General features: G+C 41.2%; 1 protein-coding gene across 1 annotated transcript; it reads right to left on the reverse strand.

Annotated features, from left to right (window-relative positions):
• Window positions 1-785: 785 nt before the first annotated feature.
• LOC121854211 (acidic mammalian chitinase-like) lies at window positions 786-11,561 on the reverse strand. Its single transcript, XM_042348709.1, has 9 exons — window positions 11,460-11,561; window positions 3,637-3,779; window positions 3,252-3,395; window positions 2,941-3,072; window positions 2,279-2,530; window positions 1,947-2,132; window positions 1,674-1,805; window positions 1,238-1,380; window positions 786-844 (listed from the first exon to the last, which is right to left on the reverse strand). Exons 1-9 carry the CDS (start codon window positions 11,542-11,544, stop codon window positions 832-834), a joined length of 1,230 nt encoding a protein of 409 aa, XP_042204643.1. The 5' UTR covers window positions 11,545-11,561; the 3' UTR covers window positions 786-831.
• Window positions 11,562-13,407: the final 1,846 nt, after the last annotated feature.

The raw sequence follows: 13,407 nt of genomic DNA on the forward strand, positions 1-13,407 counted from the left end.
ACTAATGCCTTCCTAAAGAAATCATCGACATGGGACCAGGTTTGTTCCACTCTACGAATTTTTTGCGATTTTTCCACCAAGTTTGATGAAAAACGATTGTACCGTATCGGCTGCCCAGAACAGACACACAAACAGACACACACCTAGTCCTATAGTATATTATATTGACTAAAAATAAATGTTTACGTGATGTTACTGTAGCACTGTAAGATTGTTTTTAAAGTGTGATTGAAAAAAATAAACTTAATATTCTCAAGAAGCTTATCGAGCATAACAATTACAGTACTGTACTGTTGTTCTCAGGGGAGAGTGTTGGCAAGGGCGGGCAGACATTTTGAAGGCAATTAAGCCATGGATAGCTGAGGTTAAGTTCCCAGGCCACAGTTCTTTTAAAGAAGTTTTACATTATAATTCTACCTCACGTAATTCTTCTACTAAGCTTGTTATCTATCTTTATTGAAGGCACAGACAAAAACAGAAGAAACTTACTGGTATACTGTATAGCTGACTTTTCATAATGACCCATATACCATTTTCAGGTTATTTTCACATTATAGTTCACTTATGTATTTTTCTGCCACATTTTTCATAAAATTAAAACATGCATGTTATTAAGTGTTTTACAGAAATCAGTTTCTTATAATATGTAATCATTGATGGATTAATGTGTGTGTGTGTGTGTGTGTGTGTGTGTGTGTGTGTGTGTGTGTGTGTGTGTGTGTGTGTGTCTGTGTTACATAGCAATGGCCATATATTTCAAAATTAGGAAAAAATAAAACCAAAGATATTAAAATGTTTTATTGGTGTAACACAACCAGGAGAAAAACTCTCTTAGTCATCAGTGCTGGAAAGTAAAAATAAATGGATTGTTATAATACATGAAATGGATTATTGTTCAGTCTCTTTTATCACATAGTTTATGATGAGTCAAAAAATGGTCAAAAGGTGACTCATGGTTGGTGATGGGCTCAGAGTGACTCATGTGGTTGGTGATGTGGTCAAAGTGACTCATGTGGTTAGATGGGCTCAAAGTGACTCATGTGGTTGGTGATGGGCTCAAAGTGATTCGTGTGGTTGGTGATGTGGTCAAAGTGACTCGTGTGGTTAGATGGGCTCAAAGTGACTCATGTGGTTGGTGATGGGCTCAAAGTGACTCGTGTGGTTGGTGATGGGCTCAAAGTGACTCGTGTGGTTGAAGGTGAGTAACTACTGACTCACAATGAATTGACTGACTTACTTGTCCCGTATGGTGCCTACGAAGGTGTCCGCTAAGGTTCTAATTAAGTCGAAATCACGGGTGGTACATTCGGCGTGGAAGTCGTCAGTATCAATCGTCCACACCATCAGGCCAGCAAGATTTTTTTCCTTGGCGTAATTGGCCTGCACACACACCGTTAATATTAGCCACACAATACCAACACCAAACACTTTTGACGTAAAAGAAAAGTTTGTCATATTGATTATATAATTACAAGAGAAATGCTGCATCAAATTCTCTTACTTAACATATAAATAAAGAAAGAATTGATAAATAACTGTAATGCTTCTTGTCTGCCAGAAACCTATACGTGAATATTATAAAGAGAGTTTAGTGTTTAGTTCAGCAAAGTGTTAGTCTTATGTATTTGCCAGTATGTTATTCTCTACTATTGCTGGACTTAACAACACCTCACCTTGATAACACAAGAATCGTGGTCTTCGTATGAACACCAGATATTGCCGTAGGCCATGTTATAGGTGTAAGGTTCATTACACCCTTCCTCCACTACCACAGTCCAGCTATCTTTGTTTATAAAATCGCAGATCTGAAGGACAATAACATTAGACCATCAGTGTCGGAGAAATGTACAACATGAGTGATGGAAATTCACACACACAACATTCCCGTTTAAAAGTGTAAGAGTATTATAGTCAGTATAAACATAACATCTAATTACACAGTTTACCTCATTGTACCCCATCATGCCCTCGGTCTGTGTTAATGGTCCTGCTCTTCCTGGGCGGCTGGCTCGGGCATTGTAGCCGTGCTGATCAGGATTATCCAAGGTCCAGCAGCGGCCGTACAGAGGCATACCCAGTGTTAGCTTGGTACTCGGCATTCCTCCGTCTATCCAGTAGTTGATGGAGAAGTTCTGCATCAAAGTTCCAATTAGAGTTTTATTTGATAATCGACCAACATATAATTTGTGTGACGTAGTTTTAATAAATATTACTACGCTTCAGGCAAAGTTTTATATGTGACAAGTCATCTTTCCCGACAACAAGCTGAATGTTGTACCTGATTGAGATAAAGAGTATCGCCATGGTCATCTTTGTAAGCATAGAGGGTAGACTGATGATGTGTGTACTTTTCCCAAGGCCCGTGTAGGTCATATGTCATCACGTTCACCAGGTCCACCACATCCACCATGGCGGGGATGTCGTAGGCCTGGTCAATAGTGCTCTTCAAAGCAGCCACAGCCACTGTTAGTATCATACCGCTGGCGTGCAGCGCCTCGTGCAACTTACCCAGCAAGGTGATGAAATTCTCCTGCAAAACAGAGTAATGGTCGGTCTTCACTAATATGATCTTGCAAATGTGAGAAGGAAGTTAGCTATACAATGCTTGTATGAGTCAGTGACATTAATTATCATCCAGTGACAGTCATGTATAGAGTTAATATCGTGGCAAAATCCCGTAATTTTTATTAAATTTAGTTTAATATTATCTAAGCAGTTTTATAGTAAGTATATTTAGAAGGATAAATCACTATGAGACAGATATGAATTTTCTTGTGTCGGTTACTAAGTGGCACATAGAGGTTAAATCTTAGGAGGTCTTTACCGGGTATGATGAATATTATGAGACAAACACAACCAAACCTTGGAGAAGGTTTACAGCAGCTGTAATATCTAGGCTTGGAAACCAGGTTAGGTTAAGTAGATAACAAAGTGACTCACTCGGTCTGCAGGAACTCCACCTCGTTGGGTTGGATACTCCCAGATGAGATCCAGACCGTCGAAGCCGTGTGCCTTTAACAGTTCTACGGTAGAGGTGACAAATATATGTGTCTTGGCAGGATCGGCGGCCATCTGCAGAGAATCATAGAGAATAACTCGACCACATAGGTATAACGTGTCTAGTATTTGAACTCCACCTTTTCCTACTTTAGTTTATTTCTTTGTATGATGTGGTTTTATCTAAGGTTTAGTTTCACCATAAAATAAATACATAAGTAATTTAAATGTAAAGAAAATATCTAGAGACGCACATTGGAGTATGATGTGGAGCCCTCGTTATAACCACCAACGGACAGCTGGGTGATCAGTTTGGGGTTCACCTTCTTGAGGTCAGTGAATCTGTTATAGCCACATTTGCCCCAGTTGGCACACAGGTCGTTCCATGGGTCCAGAACCTGCAAAGTGAATCATCAATTGTTCAGTGACATTAAATTGCCTTTAATATCTTTAAAGAATACCCGGTAGTGTTTTAAACGTGTAAAATTGTCAACTCAAATGCAAAGGCAAATAAATAAAAGCCACTGATTTAGCATGAGTGGTCGTTCTTTTTGGGAATGGCTACCTGGAAGATTGATACTCCTAAGTAGTAATCATCAGCGTCAATACCGAGTTATTTATGAACTAGTTGTTGCTCACCTCGATCTTGTTGTCAGTGCCAAGTCCGGCAAAGGTATAGACAACATGGGTGCAGATGTTCGGGTCGATGTCCTCTACGTCAAACTTGCCGTCTCTGACACGGTAGGTGGCCCACGATGCGTAGTAGCACACCATTACGCTCTCTACACAATGAAAATAGATAATTGTTCTGATAGACACGAGTTCTTAAAGGTTAGGTTATGAGTTGGGCCGAATGGAAGTGTCAGTGGGGACTCGGTAAGTAACTGTCAGGGACGCTGTGTCAGTGGGGACTCGGTATGTAAGTGTCAGGGACGCTGTGTCAGTGGGGACTCGGTATGTAACTGTCAGGGACGCTGTGTCAGTGGGGACTCGGTAAGTAACTGTCAGGGACGCTGTGTCAGTGGGGACTCGGTATGTAAGTGTCAGGGACGCTGTGTCAGTGGGGACTCGGTAAGTAACTGTCAGGGACGCTGTGTCAGTGGGGACTCGGTATGTAAGTGTCAGGGACGCTGTGTCAGTGGGGACTCGGTATGTAACTGTCAGGGACGCTGTGTCAGTGGGGACTCGGTAAGTAACTGTCAGGGACGCTGTGTCAGTGGGGACTCGGTATGTAACTGTGGGACGCTGTGTCAGTGGGGACTCGGTAAGTGTAACGCTGTGTCAGTGGGGACTCGGTATGTAAGTGTCAGGGACGCTGTGTCAGTGGGGACTCGGTAAGTAACTGTCAGGGACGCTGTGTCAGTGGGGACTCGGTATGTAAGTGTCAGGGACGCTGTGTCAGTGGGGACTCGGTAAGTAACTGTCAGGGACGCTGTGTCAGTGAGGACTCGGTATGTAACTGTAAGGGACGCTGTTGGGTATAAAATCACATACAGTACTGTCACACAATATTACAGGTGCATGAGTATGTAGATGTAACTTTTGTATTGATTTCAAATATATCACCGTTAAAGTTGGCTTGTTCTGTGCTCTCGGGGAATTAAATAGGGCATTGTGAACCAATGTGGAGACATAGGGATTTATTTTGTGTACTGAGTATGCATGCTGAGGATATTAGGAAGTGTGTGTAGAGTACAGTATTCCTATATGTAATTTCAGCCCTCTCTTCTCGGCTTCTCCACTTGTCTTAATTAACTGTCCGCTACCGTTTCCTTTCCTTCTTTGATATATATATATATATATATATATATATATATATATATATATATATATATATATATATATATATATATATATATATATATATATATACAGGGCCGGATTCAGGAGTTGGCAAAGTGGGCAGCTGCCAAGGGGCCTCCACATGTGTGGTAGTAGCTATATCAGGGATGGTCGACTTGAAACCAACATGAATGACTCCAGTCATGTCTCACTTTTGTGTGTGTGTGTGTGCATGCGTTGGGAATTTGTACATTATCAATAAATATATAGTTAATTAAAAATTTCTCAATGTTCTAATTTCCTCAATATAACTGCATATGGCTTCAAAATTCTCCAAAGAAGTGCTCAAATTTCAAAAATTTCCCGGGAGGCTTACAGCGCCCCCCAGAACTCCCAGATGTTTAGGCTCGCTTCACTCGCCACCCCACCCTCTTAGGTAGTTATAATGAGGGGGGCCTCCACAAAGAGGCTGCCCAGTCCCCATATTCCTCCACAGGTCTAAATCCGGCACTATATATATATATATATATATATATATATATATATATATATATATATATATATATATATATATATATATATATATATATATATATATTGTTACGAACCCCTCCACCGATTGTCATGATCTACCTACCCAGCACTACGAACCACGCCATCTATTGTCTTCATCTACCTACCCAGCACCACGAGCAACGCCATCTAGGGACAAGACACGAGTATGACTCGTCTTAGTTACCACTCCTGGGTTTCCCTTCTCCATATCCTGGTTGTTGCGTCACTTCCTCCAAGTCTTCTTTGTCAGCTCGAATTCGAGGAGAGAGGACTTGGCTCTGGGAAGTGACCACAGGATCACCTATCCTGGAAACCTACGGCACAGTGACTACCTACCGTCTTCTACAATACTCAGCCTTGCTCGTCAACCATCTCAGCTCCGCACTTAAGTATTTGTAATCTTATATTGCCTCCCCCACGTCCACTTGCTTCAAAATTGTTTATGTTGTATAAATATGTATATACTGTTAATGTTTAGGTTAAGTATGGTTAAGGGTAAATTATAGATAGCTGAATATTTTGTTAAGGAATTTATGGTACTTTATTATACACAACAAAAACTCGCATCCTTTGTCTATAGTCCAGGTGTCTTTGTTTTTTATTTATTTGTTACTGTTAAGGATCTGGGTAGACGTATAACTATATTCGTCCCCAACTCGTAACAAATGGCGACCGTGACAGGACTCGAACCTTAAGTACCATATTCCTTCCCCCCTTGTAACTCCTTGTTAATTATTCCTCCCAGTCACTTCTGTTCACAATTGCTTTACGGTGGTTTAAAGTTTCCTTCTTATGTGTGTGCATATATTGGTATTATCGTACAGTAAGAGTGACAGCCGTAGGATATTAGGTTCCAAGTGTCATAAGGCTTACCTGTTATTACACGTGACAATCGTGTAGTAAGTCTTATCGAGTGTAGGGAAGAATCCGGATCTGTTTAATGCCCTACCCTCACTCCAGAGTAGGCTGTTCCATAGTCACTAGTTTAGGGTGAAGTGATATCTTGGGACGCCCCTCTCTACCAGGACCCCATAATTATAAAGCCTCCATTATTGTTCTTCTCATTATCTCATTCGGGGTCAATCATTACCAAACTCAAGGGTTGTTAATCCGGATCTTTATATAAAATGCCGTAATACGCCCTTCCTCTTTCAAGTATCTCAGGGTTGTTAATCCGGATCTTTATATAAAATGCCGTAATACGCCCTTCCTCTTTCAAGTATCTTATCCTTATCTAGGATCTTCTCAGAAAACAATAATCGCGTGTAATTTCCTAGATACCGCTTGGTTAGTTTTCCGGGACTTTCTAGTTTATCCACTGCCGTGATATTTTTCTAGGGTTATCCCTTATCTTATCTTTGACCATTAGTTAATTTATCCTATTTTTTCTTAACAATGGCCACCTCAGGTTTTTGATCTCAGGATTTTATGAAAAATCCTTCCGTAGCTAAATTACGTGTTAATATCCTGAAAGAAAAGAATGGAAAGAAATAGCCAACTATTACAATATCCCATTTTCACAGCAACTGACAAAGGAAATGTTAAAAAATCATGTGATTGAAGTGCTGGTTCAACATGAAGTTTTAAAAGAATCCGCTGTTGACAGATTAACGCCCATGTCCAAGAAACTTCAACCACTATCCACCACCCCTCCTCACTGAGAAGTTGCTTCAGGTCTGGCTAGCCCTCAAGAAAAAACACAAAGAGTAGACGCCTTAGAACTAGAACGAGCAAGGTTCGAGTTCCAAATCAAAATGAAAGAACTCGAGTTGGAGCAGGAGTCGGAACAGGCCAAGTTGGAGCAGGCCAAGTTGCAGCATGAAGAAAAGTTGGAACAGGCCAAGTTGGAACAGGCCAAGTTGGAGCAAAAGTTGCAGCATGAAGAAAAGTTGGAACAGGCCAAGTTGGAACAGGCCAAGTTGGAACATGAGGAAATGATGGAACGGGCCAAGTTGGAGCAGGAGGTTAGACTGAAAGAACTACAGGTAAGAGAGATAGAAGTCACCTTAACATCGGAGTTTAGATCAAAAGAAGTGGCATTAAGAGAGAAACTAGCTGCTTTTAACCCTGCTACTGCTTCTTCCCTTGTTCCCGGGTTTGATGAATCAGATATGGACGGGTCATTTAGGACTTTTGAGAAAATAGCCGGGAAGAATGAGTGGCCAAAGGACCAGTGGGTGTCAGTGTTAGTTCCTAAATTATATGGTAAGGCTCGTAGAGTTTATAACTGTTTAGACCAGACTGATGACTATGATAACGTAAAGAATATCCTCACCTCTTATGCTATCACGCCAGATGGATACCGGCAGAAGTTTCGTAAACTAACCAAACCATTTTCACACACCTTTGTTGAGTTTGCTCAAGAAAAGCTTAGGTTTTTTAAGAAGTGGTTAGAGGCTACAGAGACCTCCACATTTCAGGATTTGTTAAACTTGGTAGTCCTGGAGGAGTGGAAGAGCAAGATACCATTTCACATCTTGAAGCATGTGGAGGAGCGTGGAGAGGTTAATTTAGGGCGTGCTGCTGAGCTGGCTGATGCGTACGCTTTGTTGGTGGAGTCACTGGGCAGTAGAGAACGTGGTTCTTCCCGACACCTTAGGTCCTCCTCTGATGATAACCTTTGGGGCGTGAGTGGTAGGTCGAAAGGTCCCACACCTACTCCCCCCGATGCAACCAAGCTTACTTGTTCTTACTGTAAAAACCCAGGCCATACAATCCAGAGTTGTAAACACCCAAAGTGTCGAACTGCTAAAAGTAGTTCCCTGGATCCCAAATCCAAACCAATAGCAATCACCAATGTGGAAAGGCCCCATCAGGATCTCTTCTCTTCATTCACCTATGAGGGAAAAATTTCAATCATAGAGGGGTCTCGTTCTTTCCCTATTCGTATACTACGTGATACGGGCGCAGCACAATCTATCCTCCTGTTTAACGTCATTCCTGATATATCTACCGCATTTACTAATGAGTGTTCTAATTTCAGATCTCTCGTCCCATTCTTCCTATCCTTTAGCTAAAGTGCACCTCCAATGTCCCTTGATTACTGGGGAAGTGCAAATAGCCATTAGGAAAGACCCAATGCCTGTGTGCGGCAATTCATTTATTATTGGGTAATGACTTGGTAGGAGATCTAGTGGTTCCTAACATAAAGACAGTCGACTCTCCCTTACCTGTCAACTCCACCACTGACCTTAAAGAAACTATTCCTCATCTTTTCCCATCTTGTGCTGTCACCCGGTCACAGAGTGTGCGAAATGGGCCCTCTTTATCTAAAACCACCTCCAATATCTTACTACCCACAGAAGATCTGTACAATAACACCATTAGTAAGGATGAGCTCATTACAGCCCAACAATCTGATCCATCTTTGTTCAAACAGGTGATGAAAGACCCCAGTGTGGACCATTGTACATCTTCGGCTTACCACCCACCGTCCCAAGGTTGCTTGGAACGGTTCCATCAAAACTTTCAAGTCGATGCTAATAAACTATCTCCCCTCAACTATATAGTCCATACTCCTGATCGCAGAAGAGATTCACAACTTGTTCACATTAATCTCATGAAACTTTACCATTCCAGGCAGTCAGAGGAAGACATCCCAGAGGCTATAAGCCAACCTGTATTGCATAAGGTTTTGTCAGGGCCGGAGCCGGAGACAGATGACATGGACCTATTGGAGAATTTAGACTTCCCTTTACCTAAAGAAAACCCTGCTAACAGTCACATACTCAACAACTTGGATGAGTATTTTTCTGTTCTGAATCCATCTCAAGCAAAAGATCTCACTAAGTTATTATCAACATTTCCTAAAGTCACGTCAGACCTCCCAGGGTTTTGCAATATGCTTAAACATGATATTAAGCTAATCTCCAGATGATGTACAACCCATTAGGCAATCAACCTATCGACTAAATCCTGAAGATTATGAAAAAAGGAGGTAGATTTTTTGTTAAAAACATAGCAAGCTGAGCCTAGTGATACCTCCCCTGGGCTTCACCTTGCCTTCTCATTCCAAAACCCGATAGCACTTTTCGTTTCTGTACCGATTATCGTAAAGTGAACCAGGTCACTGTCTCAGACTCCTACCCTTTACCTTTGATTGAAGATATAATAGACAGCATAGGCTGTGCAAAATTTATTACTACAGTGGACATGTTGAAAGGATATTATCAAGTGGGACTCACGGATAGGACAAAAATAATCTCAGCATTATAACTCCATTTGGTCTTTTTCAATATTTGGTTATGGCATTTGGCTTTTCTAATGCTCCGGCCACATTCCAGAGGGCAATCAATTACCTGATTCAGGACCTAGGTGGGACGTTCGCCTACCTGTATGACCTGGTGGTGGTGTCGGACGGCTGGGACGAACATCTGGTGCGTTTGGAGATACTGTTCGCACGACTGCAAGAGACTGGATTCACCATAAACCTGGCTAAATCTGCTTTTGGCCGGGCCTCAGTGACTTACCTGGGACATATCGTTGGACATGGTATGGTGAGACCCAAGGACGCAAACGTTAGAGCCATCTTGTCCTTCCCCACTCTAAGGACGAGGAAGGAACTCATGCGCTTCCTGGGGATGTGCGGCTACTACCGTCGGTTCTGCAGTAACTTCTCCAGCGTGGCAGGACCCCTCACAGACCTTACCAGTTCTGCGGTCCCTTACGTCTGGAACCAGAAGTGCGACCAGTCTTTCCACCGCCTCAAAGCCTTCCTTGCCTCTAAGCCTGTAGTCCAACCCCCTGACTACACCTCGCCCTTCCATCTGCAAATCGACGCTAGTGGTGTCGGAGTGGGGGCTGTGCTCCTACAACCCGACCCAACCACTGATGTTCTTCACCCTGTGGCATACTACTCCGCCAAGTTGAAAAAGCATCAGACCAACTACTCGACCATAGAGAAGGAGGCCCTGGCTCTGGTGTTGGCAATAAAAAGTTTGAATGTTACCTCCAGTCTTGCCCACAAACAACCCTAGTCTTCACCGACCATAACCCACTCACGTTCATCCAAACCAACAAGACCTCCAACCAGCGAATCCTCCGCTGGGCTCTCCTCACCCAGCCCTATAATCTACAAGTCCGGCACATAAAGGGGGTGGACAACCTGATTGCAGACTCCTTATCCCGAGCTCCAGTGGAAATACAGCAGCTACTCTCCAGACGCACCAGGTGATCACCTCCTTCGCGCCCGCGCTACGGAGGTCTTTGGAGGGGGGGTGTGTTACGAACCCCTCCACCCAGCACTACGAACCACGCCATCTATTGTCTTGATCTACCTACCCAGCACCACGAGCAACGCCATCTAGGGACGAGACACGAGTATGACTCGTCTTAGTTACCACTCCGGGGTTTCCCTTCTCCATATCCTGGTTGTTGCGTCACTTCCTCCAAGTCTTCTTTGTGAGCTCCAATTCGAGGAGAGGGACTTGGCTCTGGGAAGTGACCACAGGATCATCTATCCTCTAAACCTACGGACAGTGACTACCTACCGTCTTCTACAATACTCAGCCTTACTCGTCAGCCATCTCAGCTCCTCACTTAAGTACTTGTATCTTGTATTGCCTCCCCCACGTCCACTTGCTTCAAAATTGTTTATGTTGTATTAATATGTATATACTGTTAATGTTTAGGTTAAGTTTGGTTAAGGGTAATTTATAAGCTGAATATTTTGTTTAGGGATTTATGGTACTTTATTATACACAACGAAAACTCGCATCCTTTGTCTACCCTTTTATAGTCCGATTGTCTTTTTTTTTTTTTTGTTACCTGTTGGGATCTGGGTAGACTATAACTATATTCTAAATCCCAACTCGTATATATATATATATATATATATATATATATATATATATATATATATATATATATATATATATATATATATATATATATATATATATATATATAAATAAATGATATAATATATATATATATATATATATATATATATATATATATATATATATATATATACTATGAATTCCTCTCTTTAAACAAACTCGGTGAGTGTTATATCGGCACATGTCTGATTTCTTCCGCTTTTTATCTAGCAAAATCAAAGCAACGCGTGACTATAGAGTTCTACAGAATGTAATATAGACAGATGATGTTAGAGTGAGTCTTGCCTGTGACAGAGAGCGTGATGGCGAGGAGAGAAAGCACTGTGAGCAGCTTCATTGTAGCTGTTCCTCCTCCACAAGTGGTGCTCATGATAGAGGTGTTTTTACTTTTATACAAGAAAAGTGACTCAGAGAAAGTGAGTGCGCAAGCGCAGGCACAGAGCAGGTCGTCAAGAACATAGTTGCCACACCGATACTTGACTGTCAGCTGCACCTATCTCAGCACACCTCGCTATCGCTACAGAGAATATTATAATTTCCTCTCATCTTTTTCTTTTATTATCGACCATTGACTTGTACTTTAGTACCTAGAATAGACTTCTTGTGAACATATTCTTTTTCTGAACAATTATGTTCACCCGAATTAATCATCTATCAGTGAAATGCGCCTGAGTAAAGTACAGTCAAAATCAAAAGTTCGCTGAAAATCACCTGCCAGCCTTATGTTTCTGTTCCTAACACACAAATAGCGCTCTTTGACCTGCAGTCCAGTCACAAAAAGACGACGACTCCACACGTTGATTGAAAAAATATCATCTGTGTGTTATGAGGAGAACCATAATGCTGGCAGGTGTTTTTGACAGGCAATGCATATACTCTCCCATCTACCTTCTAATAAATTGTTAGATTCATTCAAAATTTAATCGTAATCACGACTACTTTCACGATTACAATAGTAAGTACAAACTGGTCCTTCATTTTCTTTTCTTACAATACTGAGCTCATGATTTTCAATAGTCATCTACATTCGGTCCTTTAAATGACTCGGCAAACATTTACCACCCATATCATGTCTGTAATACTCAGGCTGCTAGTAACAAAATATCGAGTCAGTAAGATAAATTACTATCCTCTTATAAGCATTTGTGTTAATAATATTCCAAAACTTCAGAACACTTCTGAAGGATTTAGGTCTGATACATTTCTCTATTTATAATTTTCATATTAATTTTGCGAAAATTTAGATCCATCTATTGAAGATTTAGATTTTTTCTTGTCTATTAAATGTCCGCATCATTATGAATAATGCATTATGTCTACCTTTTTGATCTCTCAGAAAATATGATTTAATTGCACCAGGTTGACAAACAAATTGAGTTTTTGTAGTATATTCGTTTATTTGTGTACATTCCTTTTGAAAAACTCAACATTGTAATCATGAATACACATAATGTAATGTAATCGTAATCGTAATCAATTACATCTATTTTACTGTAATCGTAATCGATTACATTACCGATGTAATCGCCCCATGTCTGGTGTAGAGGGGGCCTAAGTGGCCTAAAATGTCTATCACTATCCTTTAAATATAATAATAATAATGATAATAATAATAATAATAATAATAATAATAATAATAATAATAAAGAACCATAAAGAAATACAAAACTGAAAAAAAGATCATTAATGAAAGACGATGTATGTATGTTGTGTTGTAAAAGCAAGAGAAACAATTGAGATCCTGCAATTGTGAGTAAATGAGGTAGAAAGTCAGATCAGCAACCTGGGACTTGGTCACAATTTTCGTGATGCCATATGGCAGCAGGGTCTACCATTAGACAACACATTATGCTTCTAATATCTTCCCAGGTGGTAGTACCTCCTTGTTTGATAGCTGCCTACTTCCTGTAACCTAAGATTGCTACCTTAATGTATTCAGCCTATATCCCTAATCGGGAATTGAACCCAGGACTACGTAATTAGAGACCCAGGTGATAACCATTCGGCTGCCAGCTGTTGAAAGTTCCCCCCTAGCGTGTGGAAACTTCTTACTGCCACTGCATGACAACCACTGCTGCCAAATAAGGTATAGATGAGACGTAACTCCGGGCACTTGAGTTCTGTGTTGTGGAAATCCTTTAATCAATCCTATCATATTTGTGGTAGTCTGGTCCTTCACTAGGGTGGATATGAGCCAACTTTACCCCCCAAAGCTCTTACACTCACTTTTCTA

This window comes from Homarus americanus, unplaced genomic scaffold (assembly GCF_018991925.1).
Source record: "Homarus americanus isolate GMGI-L3 unplaced genomic scaffold, GMGI_Hamer_2.0 scaffold56910, whole genome shotgun sequence".
NCBI lineage: Eukaryota > Metazoa > Arthropoda > Malacostraca > Decapoda > Nephropidae > Homarus > Homarus americanus.

Excerpts from the sequence above, each read along its gene's own strand:
- LOC121854211 (XM_042348709.1), bottom strand. The coding sequence starts at position 11,544 with ATGAGCACCACTTGTGGAGGAGGAACAGCTACAATGAAGCTGCTCACA. Across the intron at positions 2,531-2,940 it reads GTGGAGTTCCTGCAGACCGA|GAGAATTTCATCACCTTGCT; the intron begins GTGAGTCACTTT and ends TCTGTTTTGCAG. Across the intron at positions 1,806-1,946 it reads GCATGATGGGGTACAATGAG|ATCTGCGATTTTATAAACAA; the intron begins GTAAACTGTGTA and ends ATTGTCCTTCAG.